This window comes from Kogia breviceps, chromosome 2 (genome assembly GCF_026419965.1).
Source record: "Kogia breviceps isolate mKogBre1 chromosome 2, mKogBre1 haplotype 1, whole genome shotgun sequence".
NCBI lineage: Eukaryota > Metazoa > Chordata > Mammalia > Artiodactyla > Physeteridae > Kogia > Kogia breviceps.
In genome coordinates, this window is record NC_081311.1 from 64,639,670 (window position 1) to 64,653,132 (window position 13,463).

General features: G+C 40.0%; 2 protein-coding genes across 6 annotated transcripts in view; one reads left to right on the forward strand and one right to left on the reverse strand.

The window, feature by feature from the left end:
• The window catches only part of TYSND1 (trypsin like peroxisomal matrix peptidase 1), a 1,185,869-nt gene that overhangs the window by 1,124,905 nt on the left and 47,501 nt on the right, over positions 1-13,463 (forward strand). The gene's annotated exons all lie outside the window — the stretch shown is intronic.
• Positions 9,685-13,463, reverse strand: part of CCAR1 (cell division cycle and apoptosis regulator 1) — a 56,628-nt gene continuing 52,849 nt past the window's right edge. For all 5 annotated transcript variants that reach the window (XM_059052666.2, XM_059052669.2, XM_059052667.2 and 2 more), the window contains 2 exons: positions 12,977-13,182; positions 9,685-11,677 (listed from right to left, as the gene is read on the reverse strand). In XM_059052666.2, coding sequence (XP_058908649.1) covers positions 11,618-11,677; positions 12,977-13,182 — 266 coding nt within the window. In that variant the 3' untranslated portion in view covers positions 9,685-11,617. The remainder of the gene's footprint in view (positions 11,678-12,976; positions 13,183-13,463) is intronic.

Below are 13,463 nucleotides of genomic sequence, written 5' to 3' on the forward strand. Positions count from 1 at the left end.
TTTCCCATACATAACAGTGCTTGGGGTGACTTCTGCTCCTATAATGGAATCAGGAAATTTAATATTATGGCTAAAAGGAACTTTGTTTCATCTGTTCTGTCAAACATACTTCAAAAAGAAACTGAGGGCCACAGAAGTTAAAGTGCCCTGGGTCCATAGCTAGTTAGTGTTTGAGCCAGGAGTGAAAGTGAAGGAGACCTCCAACACTCAGTCTAGAGCAGAGATGGGCAAAACTAAGGATGGTTGGCCAAAGCCGGCCCACTGCTTGTTTTAGTATGGCCTGCAAGCTAAGAATGGTGTTTACATTTTTAAAGTTGGAGAAAAAATATCAAAAGAAAAATAATATTTATTGATATGTGACGATTAGATGAAATTCAAATTTCAGTGTCCATTAAGTTTTTTAAAATTAATTTTTATTGTAGTATAGTTGATTTACAATGTTGTACTCTCCATTAAGTTTTTTTTTTTTTTTAATAAATAAATTTATTTATTTATTTTTGGCTGTGTTGGGTCTTCGTTGCTGCGTGTGGGCTTTCTCTAGTTGCAGCGAGCAGGGGCCACTCTTCATCGTGGTGCGCAGGCCTCTCACTGTCGCGGCCTCTCTTGTTGCGGAGCACAGGCTCCAGACGCGCCAGGCTCAGTAGCTGTGGCACACGGGCTTAGTTGCTCCGCGGCACGTGGGATCTTCCCAGACCAGGGCTAGAACCCGTGTCTGCTGCATTGGCAGGCGGATTCTCAACCACTGTGCCACCAGGGAAGCCCTGTCCATTAAGTTTTACTGGAACGCCGGCACACTTTCATGTGTGCGTTCTCTATGGCTGCTCTTGTCAGCAGAGTTGAGTGGTTGCAACAGAGACTGTAAGGTCTGCAAAGCCTAAAACATTTCCTCTCTGGCCCTTTACAGAAAAAGTTTGCAGAATCCTGGTCCAGAGCCCTATTCGTGTCAAGATTGCTTTACAGAACAGGGCCAGACACATCGAAAGTATCCTTAATGCACAAATCGTAGGCCTTCTAGGCCTCCTGGTTCAACCCAGTTGCTTTGCATGTTGGATGCTGCTGGAAGAGGGGAGAACTGGTAGCTGCCCTGCGTGTCCTCCAGCCAACAGGCTGAGCTGAGGTGGGGTGATTTAGTTTCTGTTCTCACTGCCCATTCAATCATGAGCCTCTCCGCTAACCCTGTCAACAGAGCGGCCAATTAGTGCCAATTTCTATGTGAAAGGCATTTCCTTAAGGCAGAACTGAGATCACCACCTCATTTCACACAAACAATTCAAGGTCACAAGGTTAACCTGGTTAGATTCAAACCAGGTCTTAAAAAGTGAAAGGCAGCCCTCTTACCAATCCCTAGAGCTTTCTGGACGCCTTAGGAAAAAGTGTCAAAGAATTCACCTCATTTACCACAAGGGGACCTAACACTTCAGGGGTAAACAGCAACAGGTGCTGCAAACTTAATATCCCTCCACAAGATTACTCTCAGATTTCCCACAGATGTTTATGGCAAAACTTTATTAGAGCCATGTGTAGTAATCAGCTTCCTTGGAATTCAATTCAAGAGCACCAGTCCGTCTACTTCAGAGTTCTGAATTTTTTAGGAAATCAAAGACCCACCTCCAAGGGCCAGTGAGTTCTCAAAATGCATTTCTTACAAGTGAAAATATTTTGACAGGCAACTTTGTTTTGTACTAGATAACCTAAAAATTTACTGTAAATAAATTTTTATGTGCATATTGCTATATTTTAATAAGATGAGCAGAGCTTACTTCTTAAACCCTTTGGTGGATCATCTCATAAAACATAGATAAAACTTTTGTTCCTGGAGAGTGCATAGTTTGTTATTCGAAATAATTCATGATTTTTAAAAATTGATGTGCTAGTCACATAATGTAAATTTCTTATTCTAAATAAATCAAATTGTTTATTCTAAAATGAACAATTCAGGGACTTCCCTGGCAGCACGGTGGTTAAGAATCCGCCTACCAATGCAGGGGACGCGGGTTCAATCCTTGGTCCGGGAAGATCACACATGCTGCAGAGCAACTAAGCCTGTGTGCCACAACTACTGAGCCCGCATGCCACAACTACTGAAGCCCACGTGCCTAGAGCCTGTGCTCCACAACAAGAGAAGCCACCACAATGAGAAGCCCACACACAGCAATGAAGACCCAACTCGCCCAAAAATAAATAAATAAAATAACATGAACAATTCAGTGGCAGTCAGTACATTCACAATGTCATGGTTTGTTTTTTATGTCAATGCAGCCTTTTATATTTATATTATTCATAATATTTATAATAGTATTATATATTAATATTTATATTTTGACTGTTAAGAGGGCACATACACCCATACTTTCCATGTTCCTCAAATGAATCTGAAGTCAAGAATTGTTTTTTATTTTTTATTTATTTTTATTTTTTATTTTTATTTTTTGTGGTACGTGGGCCTCTCACTGTTGTGGCCTCTCCCGTTGCGGAGCACAGGCTCCAGACGCACAGGCTCCGGACGCGCAGGCTCAGCCGCCATGGCTCACGGGCCCAGCCACTCCACGGCATGTGGGATCTTCCCGGACCGGGGCATGAACCCGTGTCCCCTGCATCGGCAGGCGGATTCTCAACCATTGCGCCACCAGGAAAGCCCCAAGAATTGTTTTTTAAACGAATAAACTGTCCCTCTTGGATATTCAAATTGCCAAATGGTGATGAGAGGTAAATCACACTAGTGGACAACAGGAAAAGAAAATTCTTTTAAACCGATTACGACCACTCAGAAAGGAGATCTACTAGGTTTTCTAGATTGTAGACATTTCTTTGGGGACATTAATATCTCCCAATCCTCCCCCAAACCACACACTTTATTTTTTAGAATGCCTCTCAGGACTTCCCTGGCAGTCCAGTGGTTAAGACCCTGTGCTTCCAATGCAGGGGGTGTGGGTGCAATCCCTGGTCAGGGAACTAAGATCCTGCATGTCGTGCACACGGTCAAAAATTAAGATTAGAATGCCTCTATTCTTTCCGAAAAATGATACATCACTATTATTTCATTATTAAAAATTAAAAGTACAAAAAGAAAATAATTCACTTGAAATTCTACCACCCAGAAATTATTATCTTTAACAAGGTGAACATCTTTCTAGGTAAATATAGAAAGAAAGAAATTTAGAAAAATGGAATCATACTCTATATCACATTTTTTTTTTTTTTTTTTTTTTGCAGTACGCGGACCTCTCACTGTTGTGGCCTCTCCCATTGCAGGGCACAGGCTCGGGACACGCAGGCTCAGCCGCCATGACTCACGGGCCCAGCCGCTCCGCGGCATGTGGAATCTTCCCGGACCGGGGCGCGAACCAGTGTCCCCTGTATCGGCAGGTGGATTCGCAACCACTGCGCCACCAGAGAAGCCCTATATCACATTTTAAATTAGAAATATTAGTTTGGGGGCTTCCCTGGTGGTGCAGAGGTTAAGAATCTGCCTGCCAATTCGGGGGACACAGGTTCAATCCTTGGTCTGGGAAGATCCCACATGCCATGGACCAACTAAGCCTGTGAGCCACAACTACTGAGCCCATGCACCACAACTACTGAAGCCCCACACCTAGAGCCCGTGCTCTGCAACAGGAGAAGCCACCACCGCAGGGAGAAGCCTGCGCACGCACCACAACGAGGAGTAGCCCCCCCTCACCACAACTAGAAAAGCCCGCACACAGCAAAAAAGAAAGACCCAACGCAGCCCCCCTGCAAAAAAGAACTGCTGGGTTTTAAAAAAATAAATAAAAATGTTAAAGCCGCAAAAAAAAAAAAAAAAAAAAGCCGCAGGCTTATACATGAATGAAGGTTGAGTCCCCAAATATTTTTGACCATAAATTATACACTTGGTTTTTCTTGTTGTAGAGAGGACATATTATGTCAGGTATTCAGATAGGGTACTTACGTCAGAGTCACCTCCTTGCTTCAGCCCCATTAATGGTGGAATCTGAATATGATCACTGGACCTAAACTAAGGCAGTGGTTCTTAAACTAGTAAGCATCAGAATCACCTGGGAGTCTTGTTAAAACACAGATGGCTGGATCTATCCTATCCCCAGAATTTCTGATTGAGCTGGTCTGGGGTAGGGCTCAAGAATTTGCATTTCTAACAAGTTCCCGGGTACTGCTGCTGCCTTTCTAGGTTAACATGCTTGGAGAACCTCTGAACTAAGGTATACACAGAGAGCAGTTTTTCCTACTGATATGTGATTTTTTTAAAACATCTTTATTGGAGTATAATTGCTTTACAATAGTGTGTTTGTTTCTGCTTTATAACAAAGTGCTGATATGTGATTTTTAAAACTCTAAGAAAAGTAGCGGTTGTCTTGGAGATATTATCTCTGAGCATTTTGGGCTTTCTCTGTCGGGGTAAATATTAATCCATTGGTAAATATTTTTACAATGGATAGACACTGAAATATTTGTTCAATGACTGAAAGCAAGTCCGGGAACCTGCAGTGTAGTCACTTTGAGAAGGTATATACTTTGAAGTAGTTTATGGGAAGGGTCACAACTGCTTAAGCAACTGAATTAAATCAGTCTTTATAGTTTTTTTTTTTTTTTCACTTCTCATCCTCAAGCTGACGTGACTATATAATTCCGTTGTAACGTATCAGATACTGAACATAATCTAACTAATGTGGAATGACTGACTTCACCGTCCAAAGTTCGGTTTGGTGGGTAGGAGAGTAAAGGGGGTGTGAAGATGGTAATCTTCCAGGCTTTGTCAGTATTACTGAAAATCAGGAAGATTATAATCTTAGTTCCAGGGGAAATTGTTCAGTTAGCATTAGACCTCAACCAGTGTCAAGCTCATGAATACAGAGTCCAGCCCCTAAAGAGGAGAGGATTTTGCAGACTGTCAGGACCCCAACCACAGAGGCAGGATTCAGAGCTGGGGCCTCAGGTTCAGCAAAGAAGGCAGAAGCCAGGAGCCAGGTAGCTCATCTACACAGATTTTAATTGAAGACTAGAGTTTGGTGAGGGTGGTGGCATTTGGGTTCACACCACATTTAAAGACAATGAAAGTGATAAATCCTACCTAGTGGTGTAACTCCTCAAGACAGGTCAGGCAGTTTAGATTAGATCAGAAACCTGGTATGCCTAAATCTACAGTTTAAAGATATCTGAAACTTAGAGCTAGGCAGAGCTGAAATGCAGGCTTAACTGCCTCAGGTGGTTTTACAGATGTTTATTAATCTAAAATATCTAAGCATTTTCATATATTTAAATTTTTTTTAGTGTGAGCCATCCTAATTTCAAACTGAGTGAAATCAAATCCAGGGTAAATCTGAATTTGGAATGAAATAAGAACCTCGCCATTCTAAAGCTTAGCCTTCAACTCCACAGTTAATTTTTTCTGTTTTAGAGCTTGGTCATGTTTAGCTGTTGGTTTGCCTGGGAACTCTAGCAGTCTGCAGAAAAAGACCACCTTAGGAAACTGAAGCCTCTGGAGGTAAAAGCTATGATCCACAAGCTTCTTGCTTTCCCAGACATTCAGCATTGCTCCAGCAGTACTCTGGCTTAAAGGTAAACTCAAGACGGGAAGCAAAACCAATGCTTTTAAAGAGTCCTTGTGTTTTCTGTAGGAGATCCTAAGCTGTTGTGAAACTGTGCATTGAGATTTTGTTCATATAAAGTGTATGAATCTGTTAGGATAGCTTCCTTCTAAGGGTAAGAAAAATCTTATTGTGGGCATTGCTGGGGTAACTAGTTTCTGGGTTATCTCTCATTGGATTTTCCCCCTTTGTATTTTCTAAGTGGAGATTTACTAAGTTATGCTAAGCTTTACTAAGTTATTTAAAAACTTTAAAAATATTTTGAAGTCCAGGTTTAGATATTTCAATCATCTTTTAAATATTTGGATCTTGGCATTGTTTTACATCTGCTCTTGAGGGCAGATGGCTTTCCAATTCACCAGTTTTAGAATCCATGTGCCCTGCACTTAACGTCAAAGAATGCCATATAATCACTTTTTCTCCTTTATCGCAATACTGCAGTTTCATTATTGTTAACATGTGGTTAAGATGGTGCCTCTTCACATGAAGTTTGTTCTGGATTCTCAAATTTGGGGGATTAATTTAACTTCACAATTGAACTTTTTCCAAACACTTTTAAAAAAATTAGCATTTGTGTTTTCATGGCTTTTGCCCTAAAAATTCTCTGGGCTACTAAATCACGTGCAAATTTTACCTTTGGTCCAACAACAATTGATACTGTGCTACTGCTCTAGCAATTCAGGTAAATGAAGCATCATAAAGAGCAGGGTACAAGTTTAAATGTGATCTCTAGGAAGCGGTTATATAGAGTTATTACAACACTGATCTTGGAGTTCAACTTTCTCACATCTAAAGAGACAAAATATGAGGAGTTTGCATGCTGTGTGGCTTATGATCATTCCAAATTTTCAGATTGAAGATAAATCAAAAACATAAACTTGTCTTGGGTTTAGTTTGCTATGATAAATTCTCCTTTACAAGGGTCATATAAGGGTTTGGAAAATTAATACAGCAGTTAGTAGCCTATGCTTCAGCAAAGAAATTTGTCATGTTATTTTTTTCATTCTAAAGGTGAAAAAATTCAGCCAAAAACAATGGAAAGTTATTCCCTTGTGGTCCCCAGCTAAATAGTAAAGGGTTTAATATTTCACATTATTTGGCCTCAGTAGAACCTCATATCCACTTAATAGTTGAACCTAGCCTCCTAGTCTTTATAAGATTGTATTTCCAAATGCAGCTCACTGCTTATCTCTAGCCTTTTTATTTTCCTTCAGGCAGGGAAAGAACAGAATCTACTTCTAACATATAAATAATAAATATTTAATGCCCATTCATTTTCTTTCTTAGATGATAGACCTTTTGAAAGCCAGTCCCTGACCACACAAAGACCACTTGCTATTTCTGGCTATAACATAAATATTTAATTAAAACCTACTTTGAACCATTCTTCTTTAAAGCACAAAGTACACTAGCCTTGGGCTGCACTTATGCCATTTCCCAAATCCATCTGTTATTTAATCCCAGGGTTTTTACCAGCTTTGCAAACTTAGGAGGCATTCACCTGTCTGTTGGAAATGTTTCTAGGAGATGAATTTTTAACCTTTGAGATATTGTTTCTGGAAGAGAACCAGTCAATCTGGCTACTATGAATAATGCTACCGTGAACATTCATGTAACAAGTTTTTGTGTGGACATATCTTTTATCTTGGGTATATACCTAGGAGTGGAATTGCTGTGTCATCCATTGAGTTTTTTATTCCTGTTAATATATATATTTTAAAAATTTCCCCCAGTTTTATTAACATGTAATTGACATACAGCACTGTATTAGTTTAAGGTGTACAGCATGACTTACATATATTGTGAAATGATTACAATAATTTAACATTCTTCATCTCATATAGATAAAAAAAAAGTTTTACTCCTTGTGATGAGAACTCTTAGGATTTACTTTTAACAACTTTCCTACTATTATAGCTAATATAGAGAATGCTGTGATGAACATGGGTGTTCTCCCAGTTTTTTAGTTATTGTTAAATGGTAAGAATACAGAAAAGTATGTCTACTACATCTTCCTGAAACTGGTATTTCTTTCTTTCCTTCCTTCCTTCCTCCCTCCCTTCCTTTCTTTCCTTATTTTTTGGCTGCATTGTGTCTTGTTGCTGTGCGTGGGTTTTCTCTGGTTGCGGCGAGCGGGGGCTACTCCTCGTTGTGGTGCGCAGGCTTCTCATTGCGGTGGCTTCTCTTGTTGCGGAGCACGGGTTCTAGGTACGCAGGCTTCAGCAGTTGTGGCTCGCAGGCTCTAGAGCACAGGCTCAATAGTTGTGCTGCACGGGCTTAGTTGCTCTGCAGCATGTGGGGGTCTTCCCGGACCACGACTCGAACCTGTGTACCCTGCATTGGCAGGATAATTCTCAACCACTGTACCACCAGGCAAGTCCTCACCCATATTTTTTTTTTTTTTTGCGGTACACGGGCCCCTCACTGCTGTGGCCTCTCCCGTCACGGAGCACAGGCTCTGGACGCGCGGGCTCAGCGGCCATGGCTCACGGGCTCAGCAGCTCCGCCGCATGTGGGATCCTCCCGGACCGGGGCACGAACCCGTGTCCCCTGCATCGGCAGGTGGACTCTCAACCACTGCGCCACCAGGGAAGCCCCTCACCCATATTTTAATAAGCAAACTCATCCATGTTTAACATATTCCAAATGCCTTTCTTTAGCAGAAAATTAGAAATTTCCAAGCTTTTTTTTTGCCCTCTAACAAATACTGCTTTTCTGACCAGAAAGAAGTGACTGCCTTTGTATTAAGGCACAACACAACTGTCACTGTGGCACAAATCCCTGTTTGTCCCCGTGACCTCAGCTAAGACCCTGTGGCCCACAAAACAAAGGCACCTGAGATTTTTCCCTCAGCTGAAGCATAGGGAAGGTACCTGAGAGCTGAGACTCTTGGAATTGTCATGGTCTTTGGTCCCATGTCCAAGTTCATGTCTCCACTGGTGCTGAAGATGGATCCTAAGATTTACCAATGTAAAAGCATCTTCAAGTGTCTTTCCTCTTGAGTCCACCTTTGACAAAAGTCCCCAAAGCTTGACCCCTTAGCAAAGGTACAACTCCATATCCTGGCCACTCTTAGGGTATAAAGAGAGAATGAGTTGCCCAGGGGTACACAATGGATGTACTGTTCTCCACACATCATCCACTTGTGCAAGGGGTGAGGTGCAGTTGTATGGTAACACGTGAAGTGTACTCTGAGCCTTTAGGGTGCATAGAAAGGATAGACGAAAAGAGCATCAGCTAGTCTGTCCCACCTACCCCAGCCCACCCAGTTCAGGGTCTTCACATGTTTCTTTTGAGAGTGAAAAGCTGTACACATATAAAGTCTAAGTGTCACTGTAATTCTCTTTAAAAAGGATTTTTTGTGCTGTTACATTTTGAGGAGTAATTTTCTACAACTTAGGCAATATTCAGAAAGAAATATTAAAATCTTAAAATTTCATTGTCTTAAAATGACTTAAATGAGCATTAGAAATATAAAAACAGGCATCCAGAACATAAAAAAGATGGGAAAACAAAATTAAATGCTACCATAGACCTACTAAGTTTTTTTTGGTTTGGTCAATGTCAGCTGATAGAATGTAAGAACAGACTGCACGTTTACTTCTGAATAAAAATCCAAAACAGTTTAGAAAGACAAAAACAGGTTTTCTTTACCTCATTTTCACTAAAACCAATTATTCTATATGTTATCTTTTTCCCTAGCTTAGTCATCTCATTTTCCACTTCTAATTTACCTCTAAGTAATAATATAATGGAAAGATTTATATTTTTTCTCCATTCTCCCGATATTATTCTCATTTAACTATCTCTGGGAAAAAATAAGTCTGACAGGTAGACTTTATAATGATTTTTCTCATTCAAAATCATACTGTATTAAAGAACTATATTCTTCACTGTCTTTTAGTTAAAAGATTATCTCCAGGATTTTCCTGAGAAAAAAACTTTCTAACTACCCTATAATGATTTATCTTACCTAAAAGATAGAGAAACATTTATACAGTAACTGTGTAATTATGGATCAATCAGTAATTCAACCTCAGAGAAGTTCAACAAACCATTACAATCAGAAAGAGCAACTTAAGGTAAAAAGAAAAAAAATTGGTTTGAAAGAATTTTAGGTATTTTAATCTATTTCTTAGTAAGAACTATGTGGACTCCATTCAGCTTAAGATACATGTAACAGGGCACTTACATTCTCATTATTAACCCGTTTGGAACACCAAATCATTATTCTAGCAAAATAAAATATAAAAACCCTAATATACTATATAATTCTCTGACAGTGAAACGTTCCAGGGAGGGTTATTTACATACAGAAAACCTGATATTTGCTACAGATGCAATTCAGCTTTCACTAGTGTTATTTCAAAGACATGTCATTTTTAACCCTATACTCCTTTAGACCAGAGTTTTTCCAGCGGGGCACTACTGACATATGGGGCTGGGAAACCCTTTGTTGCCGGGGGCCGTTCCATGCAAAGCAGGTGATTCAGCCAAGTTCTTGGCCTCGACTACCTACATGCCAGTGGCATTCACCTCGGTGGGACGGGTACAGATGTCTCCAGACACTGCTAAACGTCTTCTGGGGGCTAATGCACCCCCTGTTGAGAACCACTGCTTTAGAGTATGTTGCATTTCCTACATTTTCACTCAATACTTAATGAACTATTATGTATCTAAAATTTTGAAGGAAGTACACAGACTAATAAAACAAACTATTTTTAATTAAGGAAGGCTTAACTTAAGGCATCATACTGACATCTACTGGCTTGGCACTAGACCGTACATTTGACATACTGCATTAAAAAAAAAAACCCTCAAAATTAAAAGTAATATAAGTGCTATTCTGGGAAACTAGAATAGTTAATTGAAAGCAGTTAACATTAATATCAAAACTATGTGTTTTATGTAACAATGGCAATTAACAATTATTTTCTTAGGTTTTTTTTTTTTTTTTTTTTTGCGGTACGTGGGCCTCTCACTGCTGTGGCCTCTCCCATTGCAGAGTACAGGCTCCGGACACGCAGGCTCAGCAGCCATGGCTCATGGGCCTAGCCGCTCCGCGGCATGTGGGATCTTCCCAGACTGGGGCACGAACCCGTGTCTCCTGCATCGGCAGGCGGACTCTCAACCACTGCGCCACCAGGGAAGTCCCATTTTCTTAGTTTTTGATATACTGTCATTTGGATGAGTTAAATTTTTAATAAATGTTTCTAAAGGCTGAAAATTGGAGAGGTTTTTAGGACAACTAAAAAAAAAAGTGTGGTCCAAAAAACTTGTAAAATTTAAGCAGAATCCTATTTTATGATTCATACTGAAATTTTTTTTTAAATTTATTTTTGGCTGCATTGTGTCTTCGTTGCTGCCCGCGGACTTTCTCTAGTTGCGTTGAGTGGGGGGCTATTCTTTGTTGTGGTGCGTGGGCTTCTCATTGTGGTAGCTTCTCTTGTTGCAGAGCATGGGCTCTAGGCATGCAGGCTTCAGTAGTTCTGGCTCGCAGGCTCAGTAGTTGTGGCACACGGGCTTAGTTGCTCTGCGGCCTGTGGGATCTTCCCGGACCAGGGCTCAAACCTGTCTCTCCTGCACTGGCAGGCGGATTCTTAACCACTGCACCACCAGGGAAGCCCCATACTGAAATTTTAAAAGGCTAATTTTTTAAAAAAAAACTAGTAATGATAATTCTATAAATAAAATTACAACTGTCTAGGTTTTTAATAAAAGACATTTGTAATTAAACACTACTGTCAATTAAACTGATGAACTTTATTGGGGTTAAAACTATAACAAAGTTCATCCTAAAACATTTTGCAATGCAAAATTATTTCACTCAAGGAGTGTTTAATAATTTGGATGCCAGGAATTACAAGCAATTTTCAAAAGCAAAGACTCTCACATTCATAAAACTTTATACATCATTTGAACTAACAGATATTTATACTACTAAAATCAAACATGCATCACTTTCAAACATTCTTGTATCATGATTTTATATATTACATTACTTATCACCATTCTTCATCACTACATGTATTTTATCATACACTTGCACCATTCTCCTTGGATTTCTGATCTTTATCTTCATTCTTCACATTATCCTATAAAATACACAAAGGAAAAGTATATTTTATTAAATTCTCTTAAATGTAACTTTAAAAACAAACATTAGTAAACAGAGATACTGCAGATAGTCCATTTCACCATCTATGGAAAATTGAACCGGGTTGGGGGAAGGAGAGAGAATGAAAGAAATCTCTCAATTCTGTGCAGAATGACTTCTAATATTTGAGAAAGCCATCTAAATCCTAAGAAATTAGAGGTTCTTAGGACTATATTACTAACAGCAGTATATTCCTTGCACTGTAGGTTTTTTTTTGTCTTCTTGTTCTCTGAGTGAGACCCAGGAGGTGGAAGGTCTCTCAATTACTGAAGTTAGTTTACAAGGGCACTGAGTTACTAGATATTTTTGAGACAAAGAATACTAATAAATTAATTTTGATAGTGTCAAAAAGTTTCTCAACTCTGCCCAATAAATGGGTTTAAAAAAGAAGTGAATGGCCTTTCTTCCTCAAGTTCAAACTCAATCTCTGATTCTAAAAGAAATGCCAAGTAAAACTTGCTTTTTAAGAAGTCTGCACACAAGGACTTCCCTGGTTGCATAGTGGTTAGGAATCTGCCTGCTAATTCAGAGGACACAGGTTTGATACCCTGTCTGGGAAGATCCCACATGCCACGGAGCAACTTAGCCTGTGCACAACTACTGAAATCCATGTGCTGTAGGGCCCACGTGCTGCAACTACTGAACCCCATACGCTGCAACTACTGAACCCCGCGCGCCTAGGGCCCATGCTCCGCAATAAGAGAGGCCACCACACCACAACGAAGAGTAGCCCCCGCTCGCCACAACTAGAGAAAGCCCGCACGCAGGAATGGAGACCCAACGTGGCCAAAAATAGATTAAAAAAAAAGTCTGCGCACATAAATCATGTTGACATCTGAAGTAAGTTCTAGGAAAATACCATCTTTGGGGAACTGCTTTTGACTAATCTAACGAAGGACAGAATGCTACCACTATTTTCTGTTAGAAAAGCCACTAAGAGCTTAATAATATTAAATTTGCCAAAAATAGACTTTTTTTTTTTTTTGGTATGCGGGCCTCTCACTGCTGTGGCCTCTCCCGTTGCGGAGCACAGGCTCCGGACGCACAGGCCTAGCGGCCATGGCTCACGGGCCCAGTCGCTCCGCGGCATGTGGGATCTTCCCGGACCAGGGCACGAACCCGTGTCCCCTGCATCGGCAGGCGGATTCTCAACCACTGCGCCACCAGGGAAGCCCAAAAATAGACTTTTTAGAAAAGGAATAAACTATAAAAATGTTGAAGGTACAAAACAGCTAACCTTCTTAAGAACAGTGTGGATCTCATCCATTACTGTGGATAAGTTTCTGATTGTCTTATTCAGCTGGTTTTCAAACTGCAAATTCATGTTTTCTGAAATCTTTAAGTTTTCTTGTAACTGACTAAGGTCCTTTTTAACTTCTCTGAGTTCACCAGAGAGGTTTTTGTTGGAATTCTCCAAATTTAATATGGTTTTTTCATCTTCATCTGTCAAAAAACAAAACAAAACAAAATTCACCATCTTACCCCTTAAAATTTCCAATTTGACTCTCAGGTTAAAAATACTTAAGCTAGGAGAATAAAAAGTGTATATAATTCTTTAAACTGGCCACAAGTGTCAATTTTAATAGTTATAAAGCACACTGTAATAACTCATTTCATTTAAATTAAGTTTTATCTAAGTATTACTTCTAAACCCAAGTTCCATTTTAAGATAATTGTACAGACTAGAGAAAGCAGCAGGAACTGATGAAGACTAAGTGCAACTA